The following is a 25,093-nucleotide window of genomic DNA, read 5'->3' as shown; positions in this document are numbered from 1 at the left end:
TTGTGTACATATGACTTGTCTTCTACGAAGATTCTTCTTACGTAGGGCGTTTGGACGGCCTTTGCACTTGTTAAAAGAGGAAATGTTGTACATATCACAACTTGGGAACAACTAGTTCTCCTGTTTGGTCCTGGTACTCAAGTTGATCCATACTGTTTTCTAGTATAAAGTATAAAAATGGAAATCCCTTATCTACATATGTATTTACGATCTGGGTGTATTAATATGTTGCGTTTGAATAAGCCGTAAATCAAACACACAAATTTTCGGTAGTATTATACTTGGTGAGAAACACTGAAGTTAAAACATGATTCTAATACGTGACGTTACATATCGACTTTACATCGACTGTGGTTGTCACGACCCTTATTGATCTGTATATTCAAAATGGTTTAATATAACCTACGTTAGTTGCATTAATTAACTTTTGGACTTATTAGAAATGCAACAAATTTCTGTATTACTTAGTAAATTAATAAAAAAAAATTTAGTCCAAATAAGCGGAGACACATTACTGTTTTAATTTTGTGCAAAAAAAACCAAAAAACCTGTACAATACAAGTACCATCTTACTGTTAATCAGTAAGTACATGATAAATAATCGTTTTATTAAGTGAAAACATCTTTAAAGTTTGAATAATAATCACCCGTGAAAAACGCTACGTTTTGTGAGTGCAATTTCTTAATATGTTACGCAAAACAGACTATTATACTGTCTTCACAGAAAAAAATAGTCAATAAGAAACCAATAACTTACTTTGGTAACTTAACTGATGATGTTAAATCATATAAAAATGTCAATACTTTTGTTTTAAAACAACCGAAAAGTATAACTTTGCGTAGATACATAGGCCTAAGGTTTTAAAAGACAGTCACAGTAAAAATATAATCTTATTTATCCTTTATTATATATCAGACTATTCATAGAATGACTTTATATACGTACTTTTATCATAAACATGATACGGTATTTCAGTTGTATGGACGGTAACAAGATTACGTAAAAAAATAGTTACAAATGTAACACCAGCAGATTAACTGTATATATGAATTGTGAAAATTATACTTTAAGTTTTTCACTTTAAAAAAACACCTGAATATACATGTGTAGTACTACGGCATTTGTAGGCCTTTATATAAAGATCTGAATAATTTATATAGTATAATTATATATAAACACTGGAACCCCAACTATTAACATAACTTTACCAGGAACACAATTTCTAGATAAAAATGTCATAGCAGTTCATAAATTAAACAAATTTCTATAGCTTGTCCAGTTTATAATGAGTTCACAAACGAAAGCGCTTATGAAAACAACACCAATAAACCATCTGTTGAAAATTAAATCTAAACCATAACTTGAGTCCGGTTCTTTCGTGCCGTCTGTCACGTCAGTAGCGACGACATCTTGAGTTTTCCAAGTGCTATTAGGCTTACAGTTTGTATGGCATGTGCCGTTGACCTCTGCTGGTTCGTATTGTCTTGTACTTTGTGGCTGTTGGTCTTCATCATCAGCAAATGGATCGTACATACAATGGGTGCTTACTGCAGACATAGTTTTACAAACTACACCTCTTATCATTTTTAAAACTATTACGATCAAGAAATAACAAAGTCACTAAACCTTCCTTGTGTTCCACCTTCGCACTTTGTATACGAACAAACACCTGGAAACACTTTGTCATTACTTCCTGCTGTGTTGTAGCCAAAACCATTTGATTATAATAGGAAAACAATGAAATTAAAAAACAACAAAAAACATATATATATGTTTATTACATTTAGTTAAAAAACGATATTTTATTTTATTTTGCCTTCATTTTTATTTTAAAACATTATCTTTACAATACAAAAGCATTTCTATAAATAATTGTATAGTTCCACTAAATAGAAATTGATATAAATTCTCATCCAAAGCACCGTTATGTGATCTTTACGCAACGTTGATAAATGAAGTGACATAATTGTAACTTTGGTTACTATTGGCTCAAAATCACAGAACTAAACTTAAAACTAGGAACAAATCGAACCTTTGATTTTAGCGTTGTGATACAATGTATGATAACGATTATTATAAATAATGACTTGTATACAAATAATTTACAAACGATACTGGGTCTTTGTAAAAATGCTAATGTCCAGTGTTAATCTAGTGTAGGTAATTGTTTAGTAATTTTCGAAATATATAAACGTTCAAATTATGTGCGTGTGTGTTCAGGTAAGAAAAGGAAATCAAACATATTAGTACTGGTATTTATTTTATTTTTCCTGTGTGAGGTCTCACCTTGCTATGAATCCCTGTTGCATGTCTGTATATATGTATGGGGTGTAAAAAATAAAAATCAAGGTCTTGTCACCTAAGCGAATCGCTTTTCTATAAAGTAACAGTGTCCAACAGTTTTTGTTTGTTTTCATAATTGCCAAAATTGTAGAAAACATTTTCGCTACATGACACAAAAACAACAAAAACTGCGGTTTTATAGATATAGAGGGACAGAAAAATAACAATAAAGTTTACAATTATTTATTGATAGAAGTAATTACATTTAAAAAAAACTAGGAGGTAGGATTAAATCACCAATTAGTCACAGGCCAATGTCGTTATACCACATGTAGCGAGTGACAACCATGTTGGGCCTCGTGGCTGTGAAGAATTCTATGCTTTCAGTAACCGGTTGAAAATTCAAAATTATTATCGTTTGCACTTCCTTCTTGAAATAAAAAATGCATCAGCAAAATTATAAATAAACTTTAAATGTGACAGAATGAGGCGTCCCCACCCCCAACAGTTCAGAAGCGGATATCAATACTTTTTGTGGGTACAGCACTGGTAGCTGATTGTGTAAGTGTATGCTTAACAACAAACAAAGACAAACTGAGGCCTAGATGTATTGTCATTGTTGTAACAGCTGTCTTTAACCTCGAATAAGTCATTTATTTCCCCATACGTCCCCTAGTGGCACAGCGACATGTCTGCTAATTTACAGCACGAGAATCCGGGTTTCGATATTCGTAGTGGGCAGAGCACAGATAACCCATTGTGTAGCTTTATCCTTAATTAGAAACAACAAAATGTCAACATATAACGTGTGTAAGTTTATAAAGTTAATAATTCAATTCAATTCACCGTAGCAAAATTTGTAGCAGTTGGTAATTTCAACCTAAATAACACCTTATGATTCAGGTTAGAGGCCCCAGAAGGTAACCATCAACGAGAATCCACCTCTCACCGGGCTGCTCGTAAAAATTGAGTTTTCTTTCGGAGTCAAATATTTCTGGTTTATAACAATAGATGGCACTAACAATCAGTTATAATATCCTCATAATTGAAAGTAGGATATTTAATCTACGTCCCCATGACACTGTATAATAAGCCACATCTGGTTAAAGTAACAATGCTCAATTATAAAAATTAATACCTAAAGCCAAAAATAAAACCACTGTGATTGTCAGACCATTGACACTATATAATAACTTCAGCGGTAGTTTACTTGTTTGTTTTTAATTAAGCACAAAACTACACAATGAGCACAATCAGTGCTGTGACCACTAAGCGGTTTTTAGGGTTATAAGTCTTCAAAATTATTCTTATGCCACTGAGGACCAAAACGGTAACAACCAAACTGACAATAGTAATAATAAAATATATCAAAATTATGGCACACGAAAAAATTTGTTGGTAGAGATGGCTTTAGTTATAACGTCACTGGTAAAAAAAAAATTTGTATGTGTGACAGCCTAAAGGCCCTTTCAGCCGTGGAGGTATTATAATGTGACGGTCAATCCCATTATTCGTTGGTAAAAGAATAGCCCAAGAGTTGGCAGTGGGTGGTGATAACTAGCTGCCTTCCCTCTAGTCTTGTACTGCTAAATTAGGGACGACTAGCGCAGATATCCTTCGTGTAGCTTCGAGCAAAAAACAAATAAACAATCTATCATTATTGAAAGAAGTACGTTTGTTTGTTTTTTCAGCATGCCATTTTTTAACAGTATTCTAAAAAAAGAGAGAGAACTGAACACTAAATCTATAATTTTGTTTTCATTTTTTTTTTTTGACATGTGACATTCAAGTTCTAATTATTCATATGTTTTCCTTGTTTGTCTGTTTAAAGCTACTTGTATAATGATTAGGTGTATTAGTTTCTCGAATTTTTATTAGCTTGATGTACCATATATGTTTCTATTCCCTACACGACCACGGAGTTTCCTTTTACATAAGTCGACTGTTTTGTAATACCGATTATCTCCAAGGTTGTTTAGGTTTTGTTAATGTTTTTCCGATCACGTGCTAAGTATGAAAAGCCAAATGACCCAGTATTGTTCACTCCGAAATGTATATTTAAAAAGGTTAATTTTGTATTTAACTAAGAAGCTCCCGGATACGGAATAGTTCTTATATTTTGGACCTTAATATAAAACCAGAATCCCATTGATAAGTGTTGTTATCTCACGCCGCCACAAACTAGGTTTCGCTACTAGTAGTGGGCGCAAGACAAAGAATCCTTTGTGTATCTTGTTTGTTTCTTTAATTTCGCGCAAAGCTACACGAGAACTATCTGCGTTAGCGGTCCCTAATTTAGTAGTGTAAAATTAGAGGAAAGCAGCTAGTCATCACCACCCTCCGCCAACTCTTAGGCTACTCTTTCACCAAAGAATAGTGGGATTGACCGTCACATTATGATGCCCCTCATGGCTGAAAGGGCGAGATTGTTTGGTGAGATGGGGATTCGAACCCGCTACTCTCAGATTACTAGTCGAACGCCTTAACCCACCTGGCTATGCTGGGCCTCATTTTGTATCTTTGTTCTCTACAACGAACAGACTTAACTTTATGATAACCCCCAGTGGCACAGTGATATGTCTGCGAACCTGCAATGCGAGAAACCTGTCTTCGATACTCATGGTGGGCAGAACACACATAACCCATTGTGTAGCTTAATTGGCATGACTGATGTAGTCAAATCAAACATATATCTATAAAAATATTTCCGGATGATAACTTTCCAAATGAATCACCTGAGAAGATGATGAAAACATAACAGCATAAGGTATAAACAATAAATGAGGACAGCAAAAAAATAATTCTGTCTAAAATAAACGCAGTTGGAGCAAATTCACTTTTGATAACCGGCTGTGTCTACCGCAGGAAATTGAGTCCTGGCTTTTGGTGTTGTAAGTCCATAAATTTAACACTAACTCAGAAATAAACGTTCACAAATAAACCCAACAACAGGAGAGAACAGGAATGTATTCTATATACAAACAGTTATTTCATATGAAAACCTACAAGAATATATATTATTTTATGGGCAATCCACAAGTTTAAACCGATCTATAATTGGACAACAACTAAATAAGTTATGATTCGCTTTTTGTCAGTAGTATTGGGTATTTTTTTTTAATCCTGACTCAGCTAATGGTCATGGCATTGTTATAGTATATTATCTATGGAACATCTATAATTTTTTTCCAACCATTTTGTAAAACCCGCGAGGAACTGTTGAAACAACGAGTTAGAGTCTCTGGGTGTCAAGATGGACACGAGATCGGATTCAAAGCTAACCTACAAATGTAAAACAGTATAATGCCAAAGTGTAGCAAATGCACGCCAGTTGTTCAAAATGTTAGCAGCAAAGCAGGTTAGAAACATTTTGCTGGAGAAGTTTTTGCCAAGGGCCCAAAGAAGCGGTAAACTTCTCTTCAGGGGCTGAGGGCAAAAGGAAGCGATCAATGTAAGATTAGATTAATGAAGACGTCTACTGACTGACTTACAAGAATATTACAAGGATAAGAGAAAATATGAGTACTAATATAATGACGTAATTTCACGACCGTAACAACTACTCGAATTAAAGAAAACAAGATGACAAAATGGACCATACCCTATACAATCTTATACCTCACTCTTAGGCCCCCGTTCCAGTGGCACAGCAGTATGTATGCGGAGTTACACCGTTAAAACCAATTTTCGATACTCGTGGTAGGCAGAGCACGGATTGTCCATTGTGCAGCTTTGTGCCTAACTCTAAACAAACAAACAAAGCACTCTTAGGCTTCCGGAACTGATTGATATCCCACCACATAACAAAATTGTCATATTTTATGCAGTTGAGTCGGAAATTTCTTGGTAAAAAATAAAAATTCAGGAGGTGGATTGGCAGTATGTGGTTAGGTGTAGCTGACTGGCTCGATTTCACTTTGATCGGTGTCTCAAAATTAGGGTTAGCTGCAGATAGCTTAGTCCTAATGTATCTTTGCAATAAATAGCTTACTATAACTTTACAATAAATACACAAAAATCAGTAATTGTTACTTAATTTATATTTCATATTATATATATTACATATTCGTTAACTGTATGGTGTTAACTCGATTTTTTATTTTTATAGGAAAAAAAGGACAACGAAAAATAAGTAGAAATATACGTGATTTTTTTGTTTGGAAATTTGTTAATTTTTTACCCCCAATAGATTTGTGTTTATTTTTTATCTCGTGTGAAACTATAACCAAAAGGAAGAGGTACGAATGTTGGAAGATAATAATCCAAACATTAGTGAGGCTACCATTACATGACTCATTGGTGATGGATTTGGAATTACATAATGTAGTTGACCACGTGGGTCAAATGTCAAATTGAATTGAAATCGGGACAGTTTAAAGGTTAATAACAGTATCTCCACCATTTAGATTTGGAAGAAATCAAGCAGTGACCACAGGTAAATTACATGACTCATTGACGATGGACTGGAATTACGTAATGTAGTTGACCACGTGGGTCAAATGTCAAATATAAATGAAATAGGACAGTCTTGAAGTTGATAACAGTGTCTCCACCATTTAGAGTTGGAAGAAATTATGCAGTGATCACAGGTAAGTTACATGACTCAAGGCAGAGATTCGAATATAAATATTTATAGGAGAATAAATTGTACAGAAACAACAATAAAAATAAAACAGACGCGGGAATATAACAAAAAAAAAAAAGCAGAAGACGTTACTCACATTACACAGGCGTCACAAAATGTACAACACCCACATTACAAATGTTAAAAGTGCATAGACAAGTTATAATTTTCCGTCTGTGACAGGGTAAAACATTGTGTTAATACCACACTTTATTTTTCTATAATAAGGTCCTTGTGCAGTATCCCAAAATCCCAGATTACCTACATTAGTGATCTTTCTGATTGTGCACTCATTACGTCTTCAAGCCTCATCTACATCCAACTCTCGGTCAAAATTCAAAAATCAGAAACCTTGCCACACAAGCAGAAACTGTCTCTTGAATGACTACTGTCATGTGTCACCTTGGCCTGAGATTACAGTGACCACCTATACTGTGACTAAATGCGGTACATATGTGTTTGTGTACATGAATAAAGATATAGTTTACTTCCAAATAATAGTCCACTTTGTCTCTTGCATCTCACTGCTCAGTAATTGTTATTATCACCCAGTTAGAGAAGGCAAGGGGCATTTAGTCAATGAATATTTATATTGGTGAGGCTATGCTGTGGCTATGCTCTCCTACCAAAAAAAAACACAAAAAAACAACAACAGACAAAAACATCCTACAATACGTGCTACTGTAGTGTATGTGTTTTTCCTATAGCTGAACCACATCGGTCTATCTGCTGTGTCCACCGAGGAGAATTGAATCGCTGATTTCAGTGTTGTAAATCCGAAGACTTACTACTGTCCCAGCAGGGGATGCTACTGCACTGATTTACTACCTGTTATGTCATTACAATGCCAACAATGAATTTAGCATCATCGGTGTGGTAAAAGTGGCAGCATGGTTAAAAAAAAAAACACAGTAAATGGAAATGTTAAAAGTTTTGATATTTTAGAAACTAATTTCGACACACTTGTGTGTCCTCTTGGGCCTCAAGTTATCTTTTGAGAGAGAAACTGGTCAACACCACCCCCGTAAACCCCGAACTTTGAATTCCTTTAAGAACATAAGATATCAGGCAGCTGTTCAGCTTCATGTGACCTTTGAAGATGTTGAAGTTAAGCAAGCCTTTGATCAAGCAATTTTCAATGTTTCTTCCTTTTATATAGTTTTGTTCAAATATCTTATTGATTTCAAGTTCACTTCGAACTGACATGGCCAAGTGGTTAAGATACTTGACTCATAACTTTAGTATGGCGGGTCCGAATCCCCGTCACCCCATATATGCTCGCCCTTTCAGCTGTTGGGGCGTTATAATGTGATGGTCAATCCCACTATTCGTTAGTAAAAGAGTAGCCCAAGAGTTGGCGGTGGGTGGTGATGACTAGCTACCTTCCTCTTGTCTTACACTGCAAAATTAGGGACAGCTCGCGCAGATAGCCCTTGTGTAGCTTTGCGCGAAATTCAAAACAGACAAACAATTCAATTTGTCATCATAGTTTCTCGTATGAAAAAATATAGCATTGTTTAATTTTGTATTTGATGTGTTTTTTAATGTTCAAAAACACTGGTGTAAACATTTCTTCCAGTTTCACCTTCATCAACTTCCTTCCAGGATTGGTGTGGTATAATATAAACGCTCTGATATTTGTTTTTTATATTTATATTTACGTGTTGTTTTGTTCGAAGCTAGATCGTTTAAAATGGATTGGTGATGATGGTTGTAACTTGTTGATCTTTTTCATTTCGTATTTACAATGGCCAATAAAGGATAGGACGTGAACTCTAAGTTTATTACCAATTTTCCTTTTGGTTTGTATTAGTAATTTAAAACTTATAAAACAGATAAAAAATTGTAAATTATTGACAAGCCAACGTTCACAGTAGTTACACTATGCAGGCATACTATATGTTTTCTATTCTCTCCTCCAGTTAAATTTTGTTCATACACGCAGTTGTATAAGGTTGTAACACATAACGTTGGTCATAAAAGTCGCTCAGTTGCTTTCACTCTAGTTACTTGTTGTTGTGGGTTATTTAATTTTGAGAGCTATATTTAGTAAAGATAGTATCATTCGTGAATAAACTTGATTGCTTTGCGTTTTTGAACACTGTTTTACATGACTTTCTTTGTGTTCCCTTTCTTTCTTTACTCAAAATATAGTCAAATGTAGAAAAACACAGTTTAACTTTGCATACAATATTCTGTAGAACAACCTAATAGATTACTCTTAGGGGGAAATCAGCGTAAAACCTTAAATATTTACATCATCATTCAAATTCTCGAAACAAATTAATGCACGAAAAAATCCCTTTTTACGTTTGTTTGTGTGTTTTTGAATTTCACGCAAAGCTACACTAGGGCTATCTGCGCTAGCCGTCCCTAATTTTGCAGTGTAAGACAAGAGGGAAGGCAACTAGTCATTACGACCCACCGCCAACTCTTGGGCTACTCTTTTACCAACGTTTGAAATGGCGAGCATGTTTGGTGCGACAAGGATTTAAACCCACGACCCTCGAGCGCCCTAACTACGTAGCCATGCCGGGCCCTAAAGTAAGTGAATCCATTACCACATACTTCATCACTGAAAATATATTTTGGGAACTTGCGTATCTTTTGTTCTCTTTACAACACTGAACCCCAGGCTTTCTAACATAACCGATTTTCTTTGATGTATACGAAAGTAAAAAAAAACACAAAAAAACAACAAAAGCACACACAACAAAAAGCAACAGTTTGTGCCATTAGAAAAACAACAACAAAGATAACATAACAAGTTTCCTCTATCTTGTTTAGTTCCATCGTTAATAATTATTTCAAATAGTTGTTCCAAATCAGTTTGAAACGAGTAAGCCTAAAAACCGTTACCGCTGCTACGTTTTGACCAGTTTTATATAATTTTCATCAGCGGTAATTGTGTAAATATTGTTTACTTGCAATTAGATTTAATGTATGCCATACACAAGATATAAATGGTAGAATAAACATTTCTGTTTGTGGTGACCTTAAATGTTTGTTGACTACGTGGCTTCTGAGAAACTCCAGAATGGAATATGTGTAAGGTGAAGAGACAGACATGTAGGCATATCACAAAGGAGACCGCTTCTTCATGTTCTGATCATTTATGGACATTAAACTACCTTGTTTAAATAACTAGCTGACAACCATACTGTTTTAAAATCTAACATATTTTTACAGTTACTTTGAATGATTAACTAATCACATATATTTTTTGAATAATTTCTTCAGTGTCATATTTTGTAAGACTATGTAAAGTACAGTTTTGTTTATCGAATAATATTAGTATGACTCACAAACTCTCAGTTTCTTTGTTATAAAGTAATACCTTGACAAAACACCTGTAACAAGGCTAATCATATACGTTTAGTATTATTTTATAATCTCTAAATTTAAACTACTTATGAATAAACAAATAAAAACATTGAAATACTATAACAAATAGTAATCTATTTATATTACAAACACAGCTATAATCATATAACTGGCTTTAAGTAATACTGTTATTTCTTACTAAGTTTTACTGTTATTACTACCAGTATATGTTACATAACCAAAGGATCTAAATATTTCTTCGTGAAGGAACATGCCATGGTCGTAGCTAGAACGAAAATGTTCCCGATGTCCAAACACCAACAAGTACATAGGTTTGTTCTAACATCGTACATAGGTGACAATGTACATAGGTCATTCTACAGTTTGTCATAGTGAAATTAAACACTATGTTACAACGAATTTCAAGTTTTAATTGAGGTTTGAACTTCGTGAGCTCATAGTTACACTTTTTGAATATATTTGTTGTAAATATTAAACTGTTTGATAAATAGAAAGTTTATAGATGTATATATTACAAAAGTGAGAATTAAATCTGGTGAAATTATTTTTAAAAATTTTGGAGTGGCCAAATATACCACTTTAAAAGTTGTGTAACTTTCTTAAAGTTTGAAAGAATTTGGCAGTATTGGAGCTTGTCTGACATTTTCTTCACATAAACTTTGCACCCCAAATTTGTTTATATAACTGATAAGGTGCACTTGGTTTGGTTTGAATTTTGCACAAAGCTACATGAGGACTATCTGTGCTAACTGGTCAGTTCCTAATTTAGTAGTGCAAGACTAGAGGGAAAGCAGCTAGTCATCACCACCCACTGCCAACTCTTTTACCAACAAATAGTGGGATTAACTGTCACGATTAATGCCACCACAGCTGAAAGGCCAAGCATGTTTGGTGTGACAGGGATTCAAACCCGCGACCCTCGGATTACGAGTCGAACGTCTTAACCACCTGGCCATGCCGAGCCAAGGTGCACTTAATAACTGAAAATTCTCAAATTCTTAAGTATACATTTGTACAGAAGTTTTTGATTATGGATATTTTACTAAGTTTAGAGAGCCTTTACTGTGTCACTCTGAGGGTAAAAGATGAATTTCCTTATAAATGTTTGAATTTTGGCTATTTTTTATCCAAAAAATATTTGGAAGTATAAAGTGTAAATGAAAATTGTGATCCATATTACTTAAGATGTTATGAATTTGATTTGCAGTCTCTCGTAATCCAAATCCATAGTCGTCCGAGATAAGTTTCATTCAAATTTGGATCCATAAAATAATTTGTGTAGATTTCAAATATGCATTTCGGAAAACAAAAAATACTTGTGTCACTAGAACTGAATTTATGAAACCACTAGAATTTGGTCAAACATTTTAAAATGCATAATATGTTTGAATTCAAAATATTCACATACCTTGCACATTGGAAGAGAGATAATTCACATATTAAAAAGAAAAAAGAAGATTGGGTGACTTAAGTAAGAAAAACAGTATTAAACATTTTCCACATGAACAGCAGTTCACATTAAATAGGTTACATCTACAATTCAAAATGATCATTATGGTGTTTTCATTACTAGATCCATCCAGTACTTCTTGCATAGAAATAAGAAGTGCCTCCTTGCAATATGCAAAGTTTGTATGTGAATGTTTTAAATTTAAACATATAAAATTTTAGATTGACCCCAGTATAACTGATGAAGTTCCAACTACTTTCCTTATCCAATGAAATGGCAGGTTCAGGTTTCATCAGCAGACTTGAACACGCATCCAAAAAACAAGACATCATCAACACAGACCAGCCAACCCTCTCCACTGCCACAACTGAAGTTGATCTACCCTGGTTGTTATATGCCAGGGAGCACTGCTTTCATCAGCAGACTTGAACAATTGGATGCAATGAAAATGAAGTCATGAACCTTCACATCATTGGTAAAAGTCAGGCATATAAAAAAGGACTTCTCTCAAACCAGCCATCTACTGCAAGTAACAGACTCTTTCTTCTGATTACAAGTTCTCTGACTTGTAGAAATATCACATCCTGAAGAATGAAGACTTCCTCACTTTAGAAACACAAGAGTGAAGAACATCACAAGCAAACACACTCATCAAAAAACTCTGCAATAATAAAAAAGTCATGAAACCAAATATCTTTTTCCTACCTAGGTTCTGGTATTTCTAGCTTCACTGGTTTCCCATGAAGTTATTTTCCCATACAAAATGTATTACAGGGTTAAATTGAATTCTCTTGATTTCAACTGAACTGTGAGAAAGAGAGAGACCAGGTACCTTTTTGCAAACACATTGGAAACAATCATTGTTAAATAAAGAAAATAAAATTCTGAGTGTGTAAGACAAAAACAAAAATATAGTGTCTTTACTGGAAGTTGAAAGCTTGTAGAACAATTTTAAAATCTAAATCCACCTGTTCCTGACTGATGAAACAGTTCATGCTGCTGTTCTCAGTGCAATGTATAATGAGTTAGTCAGTTCTAAAAGAAATGTAAAGGGTGACACATTCACTAACCTGCCAGTGAACGAACACAGATGATTGCCTTTACATTGGGTGTTCGATTCAAACAAGAAAATACATGTGCTACTGTAACAGGATGGCTCAGAACAATAGATTACTAGGGCGAAAGAAGAATAGCATCATTCTTCAACCAATGTTCTAATTGTAAACTTCCATACAGGTGTATACACACATTTTGTTTGGTGAATTTTGTAGTAGCCACATAAACAAAGGATGTATAACACACATAGTCTGCCTTCATACTATACATTTAAACCCAGTTTTTTTAACCCTCGATTTTGACTGAAACTCACCAATTTGGTTCATATTATTACTAAATCATGTTACAATGCTCATCAACTTAACCCAGACTTCCATGTAAATATGAGGTTACAGTATCCTAAAATTAAATATGTAAACAACTTATTTACTCTTCCAGTTTTGTTACATAACTACTTTAAAATTTAATTGTAAAGCATCCAAAGTTGATTGTTTTATTATAAAGCATATTTTTAACATTTAAATTAAATGTTTGTTAGAGTGAGCAGGTACTTGTTATTATGATATAATAAAGAAGTTTCAACTGACATTTGGATTGGTACATTATTTACGAGTAATGAAGATTTGTTTGTTTGTTGACTTTCACATACAGCTACTTCATTGAATATATTACAATACTGGTGTCAGAAGTGAGATTATTTTGATGAAAATAAAACCAAACTCTGAATAAACTTCAACTTTCAAGATTATTTCATCAAGTAATATTGGATATTTATTTGTGGTGATGAAACAGTGAAAAGTAGGTTATGAAGAAATAAAACAACAACTTACAAAACCAAGAAAAGATAAATAAAAAAGAACAAGAGGCTAAGAAAGAAAATACAAGATTGACAAATTTATTGGAGATGCAATGAGAGATTATAACATCAAAATTAAAAACTACAGAATGGCTCTAATGAGAAAATGTAAGTGTGAAGAAATGTCAACAAGGCTTAGAAAGATATTAATGAGGTAAGGAAAGCACAAGTAAAATGAATTATTATATGCAAAGACTAAACCAGCTATATCGTCTCTAAAGTTCCAACCCAAAACACTATCTACTACAAAATTGGTAGTGGTAGTATTTGTTAGTGTAGGCTCTTCCTGAACTATTCGAAACCATATCAGTTCCAAAGTCAACAGACTATGGAGGATTGGTATTATGGAAAGCATGTTAGGCTCAATTCAAAATTATTTCTGGAGTGAACAGGTGGAAAAGTGATATTAAGTGGTTTTCCAGCTTGGAGACATGACAACTATCAAACACTGGTAGCTGAATTATCCTAAATGTTTGGAGTAGCACACCAGGAAAAGATATCTAGAATAAAGTTCTGGAACAGAGGAAAGAAGAAACCTAAACTGAACTTGCAGGAGATTTGGAAAAGTCTTATCCATTCATCTTATTGAAATTATGGATTTGTTCACATGTGATCACTTCATAGATCCCATAACAGATGAGGATATGAAAGTTATGTTGAAGCGAAGTAGGTGTACACCTTCAAAGAAAGCTCTCCAGTTAGTGATGGAATTTAAGTCCAATAAAGTTGCAGATGAACTACTCATGGAACAATCTACAAGAACAAGATCTTTAGGTCTTGTAATAATGAAGAAATACAAGAATTAATAAACCAGTCACACAATAGATGTCTAGTCAGTAATGAAGTTATAAAAGAAAATGGCATTTATTCTTTAGATAACAAAAAAAAAACTTTATTTTAGCCTAACATTTCACGATTGTGGCTTTAATAGGCCTAGCAGTACAAGACCTACCCATAAAATAAGACCTAGTGTGATTTTTGGGGATAGTTTTAATATAATCCCTACCCTTAAAATAAGCCCTAGTTAAGAGTGGCAGGAAGAGGAAAGAAATAAAAATAATTAATTTATTAATTAGTTTAATAGTTAGTTAATTAGTTTGTTTAAGTATTAATCAGTTAGTTTAATAGTTTAATAATAGTTTATTTTAAATGGTTAGTTTAATAGTTTTACTTTGTGACTTCATTTTTTTTAATATATCAAAATAAGACATCCCCCGAAAATAAGCCCTAGTGTCATATTTTGGAGTGAAAATTAATATAAGCCCTGTCTTATTTTCGGAGAAACACGGTACTTGAAAAACAGCAAAGTGTTGGTTGAAATGGATTTTTTTATTAGAACTTCATTTCAGAAATGTCTAAGGCCCTCCATTAGGTATTTCAACTTCTTAAAAGTAACAACATATTTACATCAGTGAACTGAACCCACGATAATGTAAGAGCAGCAAACTGGTCAGGTAACTGGAACTTATAACAATATGTTGTATATTAAAGTTTGCATGAAATAGAAACTGCTTCCAAGGAATGCTGAAAACAATTATTGGAAACAAGGACATTAGAACCGAGACTGGCCGTTATCAAACAAGTAACCTGTAGTAGTTATATTAACTCATCTTTGCGTTATTTTCACAAAGTACTCAAAATGAGCCTGCCCTATGATAGAGAACATTACAACAATTTGATGTCTTTCTTAAATCATGATTTTTGGTAACATCTAGAATAACTTTTTTATATTTACTTATAATTAGAAATTTATTTGTGGTGGTGCAACTCTTAAAAGAGAGTTAAGAAGGAAAAAAAAATATGTTCTTACGAAAATAAAAACATTCTACTTACAGGGGGGAAACCTCAAAAGTACTGAGTATCAGTAATTATCTTCTGTTGGAAATACAATATTATTAATATTATACAACTTACTCAAAATACACTGAAATAAAGTTTTTATAGTTCATGTAAGATACTAATACAACTGTTATAATTTGAGAATAATTTTAATTGATAATACGTTCTTATATTTTATAAAGTTACTTACAACAAAAAATAAGTCATTAGTTTGTCACTAGTTGACAAAAAAGTTTCAATGATTATAAAAACAAAGCCAGTGGCTTCAGTTTACCCTTTCTTATATAAAACCATAACCCACATATTTCTTTAGTAGCATCAGTAACTCAGTAAATGCATATTAGTCTTATTACACTGATTATACATTTCGTCAATCAGTTTAACAAATAATATACTGATGAAACTCTAAACAGCGATTTAAAAAAACATAAATCGCTTCAAAATGCTAGAAGTTCGATATAGTTCACCCAATTGGCAGTGATAACAAACATAAGAGCACAAAAAAACACAATCACAGCAACTGGACTGGAAAGGAAAGAACTGGAATTATTTGTCTCTCCGAGATCAATCATGCTGTCGTTACTGTCCAGGTAACTTCCACGATTTCTGAACTCCAACTTCTTGGATTCCTTCCGAGTTTTCGTACTATCATTTGATTCACTTTCTTCATCATTCGATGGTTGTTTATTAACTTCCTCAACCAGGGGATCAATCATACAAAACATATTTGCTGAATGTAGAATCAATTTTTCCTGCTTCTTTTCCTTGTTGGTAGCGATTTTATTTGTCGATGTCACTCAAAAAAATACACCTTCCTCAACACGACTACGAAAAGAAAAAGCCCTCTATCGGAACAGATTTACAAAAAAAACAAACGGAAAATTTACGTTTATTGAAAATAAGCGGATAATAATATAAGTATTAAAAACTGAGCACTGTTATCCACAGTGGCGTGTGCTTAAGTATGATTGTTTTTTTTACCATTTTATAAGTTTGAATTACAATTCAACCTTAATATTTTCTGATGCCTTGTTTAAATATGTATGAACGTTTCGAAATACATTCAAAGTTCTCTCATGTCGCCTTTGTTAAACACAAGAAGGAATTAAACATTAATTTTACGAGCTTTTCGACACAAGTAGAAACATTTACTGCTATAATACAATAAAAAAAATTATTATTGTTGCTATCCACCCCGGAAGTTATTAATTTTGAAACGTGTTGAGATGCATTGCTATGGGCAACATTATACGTGTATATAAATACTGAGAGAGAAACAGATATAGGCCTTAAAATGTAATCCAAAAATGCGCAAATACAAAACATGCCGAAAAGTGAAAACAAAAAAAGACCTACTTAGCATGCATAAGTGGTGCATAATCTTGGACTTGTCTTGAATTATACACTGACGATGGTAAAAATGTACGGTTCAACAAAATCAATAAATATTAAACAATTGAACCAGAGGTAAATTAGATAATTCAGAATAGTAACAGAACAGAAATAATCATAAGATACGAAAGGTAAAATAAATGAAAAAAAATTAAGTAGAAAAGGATTATATTTCTTAACCACACAATTATTAAAAGCAGCTCAAACCTTTCCTTTGGAACTGAATGCGAAAAGAAAAATAAGACGCCAGTGAAAGGGCACCATGTATCATATCGTAGATAGATAATTAGGTAAAACACTATAATTTTAAGACATTTTAGTTCGCCGTGAAATTGGTCATTCCTGCTATATTCTACTTAAATTGGAAAGTAAAATAAAGTTAAAATTAGGTGCGATAAAACAAAGACAAGCATAGAGTAAGACATCATCTGTGTCAAGCCTAAAATGTCCTCTGATTGTATAGCAATAAGTCTTCAGATTTTAAACGCTAAAATCATGGGTTCGATTCCCCTCGTTGGACTAGCTATAAGAAAACAAGCCTAAAGAAACTGAAAAAGATCGCTTGACTGAGAGATAGAGTCAGGCGATAAGACGTTCGAACCGTTCTTGAATAATATTAATTGCACTAAAGATGACAGAGGTCGACACATTCACAATGAGTGTTTTTACGCTTGAAAATCATATATTTTTAAATAGAATTGCAATTATATTTAATGAAAAACAATCTGCATATTTTAAGTAGAAAAGCCATAATCATTATGTTTGAGATTTTCTGTCAGTATTTCGACATGAAATAAAAAATATTAAGATTAATTACATACAAGCATAAACGTTTTCATTCATGAACTAATTACGTTTTGATTGAAGTATTACACGTTTGTAAAAAGAACAAGTTGTTTACTGGTCATTTCAAGTTCCAACACTATAAGGTAAATGAAAGAGACCTCTAGTTCAAAAATTGAATTGTTTGCTGTTAAGCGCATCGCTACACTGTGAGATATTTATGATGTGCCCACCAGGGGAATCGAAACATGATTTTTAGCGTCACAAATCTTCGGACTCGCAACTTATTCTTCCGGTGGGGCAACAGTAAGTCCACGAACTTCCCAACGGTGGACACAACATATAACTCAACACGACTTTTACTCTTAAACAAACAAGCATACCATTCAGTTACTGTGTGGCTAAAAACCTAGTTTATTGAAAGAAGTCAAACTGTTTATGTATCGGAAGGTAAAACAATACCTATTCAGATTTGGTGATTGTAGATGAATAAATGTCCGTAATAAAATAAGTTTGTTTTTTAATTTCGCGCAAAGCTACACGATGGCTACCTGTGCTAACCGTCCATAATTTAACGGTGTAAGACTAGAAGGAAAGCAGCTAGTCATCACCACCTACCGCCAACTCTTTGGTTACTCTTTTACCAACGAATAGTGGGATTGACTGTTAAATTATAACGACCCACGGCTGAAAGGGCACGCACGTTTAGTTTGTTTTGAATTTCGCGCAAAGTTACACGAGGGCTTTGGGCGCTAGCCGTCCCTAATTTAACAGTGTAAGACTTGAGGGAAGGCAGCTAGTTATCACCACCCACGGCCAAGCCAACTCTTGGGCTACTCGTTTACCAACGAATAGTTGGATTAACCATAACATTATTGCGCACCCACGGCTGAAAGAGCGAGCATGCTTGATGTGACAGGGATTCGAACCCGCGACCCTTATATTACGAGTCGAGTGCCATAACCAGCTGCTCATGCCGAGTTTCAATGTAATTTTATCTGAAGTAACTAGTATGTCGAAAATTTAAGGATATATAGGCCGTTATTTTTGAGACTTCTCTGGCGATAACGAAAATAAATTTTAATGAGACCTTAAAATTCCATACCTACATGACATATATGGGTATAACAACAAACTAGTGAGAACTTCATACATGAATTAGAGCGAATTCTTCAGAATAGTTTTTGTACTTTTTATATCAAAGCTACATAAGGCTATCTGCTGTGTCCACCAACATGAATCGAACCCCCAATTTTTGTGTTGTAAATCCGTAGACTTTCCGTTATGCCAGTGGGGGACTCACACGAAAGAAAATTTTTACACTTGTACAGTTCAATGCATTTGAAAAAAGGCTGATGTTCCATATTAATTTTTTGTTTGTTTGTCGTGTTTAATTCAAGCCACTCTACCTAACACGTAAAACTCATAAACGTAACACATGCATCTCAGAATGAGAGGTTTCTAAACCTGATGATGATCTAAGAAGATCGAAAGTTGTTCTCTTCTTATCAATACAAGTGTTAATATCCATACCAGCCGTTCTAAGATACATTATTTCAAGAAACGTAACATAATTCGCAAAATTTGTTATATTTAATATTTTTTACAACTACATAAATAACATAATACAATAAAAATTGCATTGTATCATACTGTAATGCGATAAAACTGTTCATACTTGAACCCATCTACAGCTTACCAAAATATTCATATATATTTGCTGTATTATCATAAACTTCTTCCAGTCGATATAAGAACAGTATTTCATTAAAAACTCTCTTCACTAACAGATTCCCGCGAAACATTTGCGATCAAATTAAATTTTTTATTGCAAAAAATTCTTTAAATACAGGATTTATAGAACAACACAAAGGCTTCTAAATCCAGATATCGCATGTATAAGCCTACTTGTGTTAGACCTAACATCAGTTAAGTCTTTAAATACGGTCTATGTTTGATAAATTAACTGTAACTTGTGTGTATTATCTTCATTTTAGGTTGAGCTAAAATTTACCATAATTAATAATATAAATAACCTTAAAATGTTATTCTACGATCAAACGTTATACATTAATTTTTTTTATAAGCTTTCAATACGTTGTACAAAATGGCTAAAGTATATCCACATCCACCTTTTGTTTACTAAGTTGAAATTATGTGCACTCGTACGTGTTTATATAATAAATGGAGCGCACATTTTCACGACAAACATTAAAGTATTGTTATAAGAGACATTTAATGTAAAACAAAGAGAAATAATACATCAGGATCCATATATTTCAGTAGTCTCTATAAACAAGTCTGATATTTGATGAGAAAATTAGAATATATGTATCACAGCTGTATTAAACCATTCTTGTTCGGGACATCACACAGTCGTATAGTAACTTAAGCACGTTAGCAATCAACTGACTCGAACATATTTCTGTTTCTCTGTGAGGATCTACAGTAACTTTACTAACAATTATTTTATTTTAGCCCGGAGTTTAGATACTGTATCATAATATATCAAACTGTAACAACAACAGAAAAACGTATCATTCGATGCAATCTACAGGATTCATAGTCGTTCAATGGTAACATTTAGTCTATATTATTTCATTAAAATTCAACATAACCATAAAACTCTTGCCACACAAAATAAAAGCCTTTTCACTGAAAATTAATCACTTAATATATATATTGAGTAAATAACTATATTAAAATATCTTTTTATTTAATGCTTTCATGTTCAGTGCTGTACTTCTTACAAACAGTTCAAACACAAAACTTCGTTGTAATAAAAAATCCTTTATATAACATATAATACGTATGTAAAAAACATTTTAATGTTCTAGAGAGCTAAAGGTATTTCACTAGTTGACTTTTTGAAAACAAAACATATTCAACAGTAACACAATAGTTTCTCAAACGATGGGTCGCGAGCAGGTTTCCAGAGGGATCCACGTGGTGTTTCGCGTATCACCTTTGTTAGGAACTATGACGAACTGTTTTTTTTTCATACTTACAGATATAGGGAATGTGGGTCAGAGTTTGCGATGACCAGAGATCTAACCCAGAGGTCGTGTGACAAATACGGCTGAGAAACACTACACTAGTCCACAATATGAGCAGAGGCGATATAAGGTTCATGGTTACGAACACACTTTTAAATACATAAAAAAATAAATAACACTTTATTTTGAAAGCTTGAGGGTTTATAATGCTAAACAAATCAGAGTTTGATCACTACAGTGTGAACAATGCAGAGAACATAAAATGCACATTTGTATTTAAAAAACAAAAAACTGGATACACTAAAAATGGTAAAAAACAAATTAGTTGGCTTATTCATAAGAAATGGCTGGTGTTTGTGATTAAAACCTTATCAATTTAAACTATATACATATTAAACAGAAGCTTTGGATTTAATATTCAGGATATAATCATTTTCTAGCTTTAGTTTCCTAGACTACTGCTTTTCAACCTTTTCAATACAAGGGACCGGCTCGTTAGTTCCATAAATTATCGAGGACTGCTGACATACTGATCTACTTACTCCATCAGTTTTTCTTTCTGACAAGGTGGTTATGATGGACCAGCTGTGGTCCGTGGTCCAAGAACTATGAAACACTGCCTTAATCTAACATTTAATCAATCATATTACACTGCATAACATTAAAGTATTAGTACAGGAGCAAACTGACCACTTCACAACATCCAAACTGACCATTTCACCACATCCAAACTGACAACTTCACAAATATTATCCTGACATTTTTGATGACTGTTTTTATCTTTAAATAATTTTTTAAACATTTTAAAACTCTTGTGAAAGTCAGCGATACATTTCGACACTCGTAGAGTGTATTTCCCTCAATTTAAATACACAGTGTAATGAAAAATATTCCCATGTTACTGGTTTTTGTACAGAAATATAATGTTATTCCTAACTCTACATTCGATAATAAAGCTGGAAGCAAAAAAAGTACAATTCTGAAAACAACTTACAGATGGTTGTGGAAGATATACATTTATAATAGTTCAATTTTTCAGAACAACATAATATCAGTTCATATTGGAATCATCTGGATATTTCTTTATAACCTTGGTTTGAAAAAAACACGAACATTCCTGCAAACCCGAATAAATTCATCATTATAAAGTTTAATTTTGTCAAGAAACATTCGTATAAAAAGATAAAATTTAAATTATTTTTATCTTTAACAACATAATAACAAGTATTATATAATGTTTATATGAATAGTAATTTTGAATAAAGGAAGCCATAACATATTTGTTAACTATAACACGTGAATGCTTACACGCTGTCTTTATCACACGTCTTCCAGTGGGCCATACAAAAATAGTTTGTTTAAATGGTTCCTTTTTCTAAAAGTATAGATCAAACTGTGGTTTCACAGACCAAAATGCAAAGTATTTATATATACATATAAATAAAATAAAACCTATAACTCAAGCTCTTTTGAAAGGCAGGCCTTTAAAAAGTACTAGGGTTATAGGTTTTTATTTGATTTCTTTAAAGACTTCTTGAATGTACATTTTTCTAACATCATGAATATATATATATAAAAAATAATTTATATTTTGCTAATAATAAATATGAATTAATATAATAACCTATGAAGTTTCCATGAAAACATTCACCTAATTTTAACGAATCTGAGAGATTTTACTGTACCAATTCTGATAATGAAATATGAATTTTTCCACCATGTCAAAATTACTGACAAATCATCATAAGAGAATCACAAAAGTTACCTGCAATTTGGATAACAATTAAAAAATAGTCATTAGTTTTTGTTTATTGAAACAAAGGTTTGAAATGCTGGCCATATACATCGAAGCACTTATCGATTCCAAAGTAATGGCCGGCAACTGAACATTTAGTTTAATAAACAAAATACTGATTACCTTTTCTTTATTTGTATTCAAATTTCCTTTGGAGCACAACATTTGTACCACCTTGTATTTTCACAGATCTTTATTGGGCAATTATATTATAACCATAACTACAGTACATATAATACAAATTTCTTTTTAGCAGTATGTGTTGATCTTCAAATTGGTTTTATGGTGAATTTCAGGGGAAAAATATAGGAATGAAAAGGTTTCTCTGTGAGGCCTAATGATATGAAGGCATATAGTTTGTGGAAGGTAAACAAAATAATACAGGAACACAAATGACTGACCCTTTAATACTATTTAAAGCATATTATCCTTTATGGAAAATTAGTAACATGTTAAATGGTGGAACTACACTGGCTTGTTACGTAGTTTCAATTGTAGTTCCCCCCCCCTCCCGACTCTTTACAAATGTCTGGTTTTGGTAATACTAGTGTATATATAAATGGTAAATGTTATGATACACAAATAATTTGTTGGATACTCTGTTAGGACGATTTTCTGGTTCATGACTAGTCATATATTGTAAATACTAATTTTCTAACCTAAGAAGTAACTATGTTTTCTTTCTACCCGACTTTAGTTGCTGTACCCAAATAGCTTTCAATTAAATTATGTTTGCATCTGAAGGTAGGCTAAGATAAAATCAAGGTAGAACTGAATATTTTTTAAAAAACACATTTCTTCCAATTGGGGAACAAAAGTTAAAGTCCTTAACATTTAGAAGGAATTTAACTTCAACATATACAGTCAGTTTTTAGAAGTGTTCAACAAATACAATAAGTGCAGTTTAACATAAATTATTCACTGTATATACTGAATACTACAACCCCTGGGTGACTGCTATTAACCTTTATAAAATATTATGTCTGGATCATTAGAAATAAAATCAACCTAAATTGGAATAACCAAACCACAATGCCCATTAGCCCAGGACTGAGTAAATATAGTAAATATTCCTATATATCATCTAAAAACACTATATCACAAACAATGTATCAAAATTTAGTTTTCACTCTTGGATGCGTGTCTATTTTCTTTTACAGAATTCGTAACCTGAACAAATTACATGTACAAGAATATATATATTGGAGTCTGTCATAGGCTACAACTACAAGTAGTAATATCAAATTATTCACAGTTTTGAAAAATGGCTCTCTCTTTAAATAATTATGGTCTTCACAGATCACTTACCCAAGAATATATTTTTTGTACATCCCATAACTATAACTAGATAAGCCATTTATCATTCCTGTACTTGGATAACATTATTTCAGTAGTTCAAGGAGTGTATGAGATATTCATACTTTCTGCACCAGGTTGTTGGACAAGAGTTTTTCATCCATGATGTCCAAGAGTACCTGATAGTTGGCAGCAAGCTCGACAAAAATTACTGAAGAGTTGGCGAGTTTTGTGACTTATTCATGTGTTGTTACTAATTCAATCAGGATCCACTGGTTGTAGTGATGCTAAAGCTGATTTATTCTTACGTTTGAACCTGGGTGGGGGAATAGGTTTGTTGTCATGTGCTAACAGATCATCCTTGCTGGAGAGAAGCTCCAAGGAAAATGTTTCCACACTTTCAAATGACTGGAACTAGAAAAAACACATCATTGAAAAATATATAAGCTTAAATGACACTAAATTAACTTCAAAGTCAAAATTATTGAAGCTGAAGAAAATTGGTTGTTACAGGACAGGAAGTTAAACAAAGATAACTTCAAAACAAGACACCATATTTCCAGGCCGAAGACACCTCCCATTTCCATTAGCTAAATTCTGAAAAAACACCAAAACATATGAATAAGTTTGTAGCACTATCACAGAAGTAATGCATTCTTACTTCACTGTAACTTACTCTTCACAGAAGTAATGCATTCTTACTTCACGTAACTTACTCTTCACGGAAGTAATGCATTCTTACTTCACGTGTAACTTACTCTTCACGGAAGTAATGCATTCTTACTTCACGTAACTTACTCTTCACGGAAGTAATGCATTCTTACTTCACGCGGTAACTTACTCTTCACGAAGTAACGATTCTTACTTCACGTAACTTACTCTTCACGGAAGTAACGCATACTTACTTCACGTAATCCTAACTCTTTCACGGAAGTAACGATTCTTACTTCACGTAACTTACTCTTCACGGAAGTAATGCATTCTTACTTCACGCGTAACTTACTCTTCACCTGAAGTAATGCGTTCTTACTTCAATGTAACTTACTCTTCACAGACGTAATGTTCTTACTTCACGTGTAACTTACTCTTCACAGAAGTAATGCGTTCTTACTTCACTGTAACTTACTCTTCACAGAGTAATGCATTCTTACTTCACGTAACTTACTCTTCACAGAAGTAATGCATTCTTACTTCACGTGTAACTTACTCTTCACAGAAGTAATGCATTCTTACTTCAAGTGTAACTTACTCTTCACAGAAGTAATGCATTCTTACTTCACGTGTAACTTACTCTTCACAGAAGTAATGCATTCTTACTTCACGTAACTTACTCTTCACAGAGTAATGCATTCTTACTTCATCGTAACTTACTCTTCA

At 33.1% G+C, this 25,093-nt stretch overlaps 1 protein-coding gene across 2 annotated transcripts in view; it reads right to left on the bottom strand.

Moving 5' to 3' along the window:
• Positions 1-19,433: 19,433 nt before the first annotated feature.
• LOC143247663 (uncharacterized) overlaps positions 19,434-25,093 on the bottom strand; it is a 59,506-nt gene continuing 53,846 nt past the window's right edge. The window contains exons 19-20 of one of the 2 annotated variants that reach the window (XR_013026648.1): positions 23,842-24,130; positions 19,434-21,742 (exon numbers count right to left, since the gene is read on the bottom strand). Coding sequence is in view for 1 of the 2 variants with exons in the window: in XM_076496046.1 (XP_076352161.1) it covers positions 23,975-24,130 (156 nt within the window). In the remaining variant the exon portion in view is untranslated. Of the gene's footprint in view, positions 24,131-25,093 lie in introns of both variants that reach the window. The other variant, XM_076496046.1, reaches the window with a different exon arrangement.

This window comes from Tachypleus tridentatus, chromosome 3, assembly GCF_004210375.1.
Source record: "Tachypleus tridentatus isolate NWPU-2018 chromosome 3, ASM421037v1, whole genome shotgun sequence".
Classification (NCBI taxonomy): domain Eukaryota; kingdom Metazoa; phylum Arthropoda; class Merostomata; order Xiphosura; family Limulidae; genus Tachypleus; species Tachypleus tridentatus.
The sequence above is the reverse complement of the archived record's forward strand: the minus strand, read 5'-3'. Positions and strand labels throughout refer to the sequence as shown.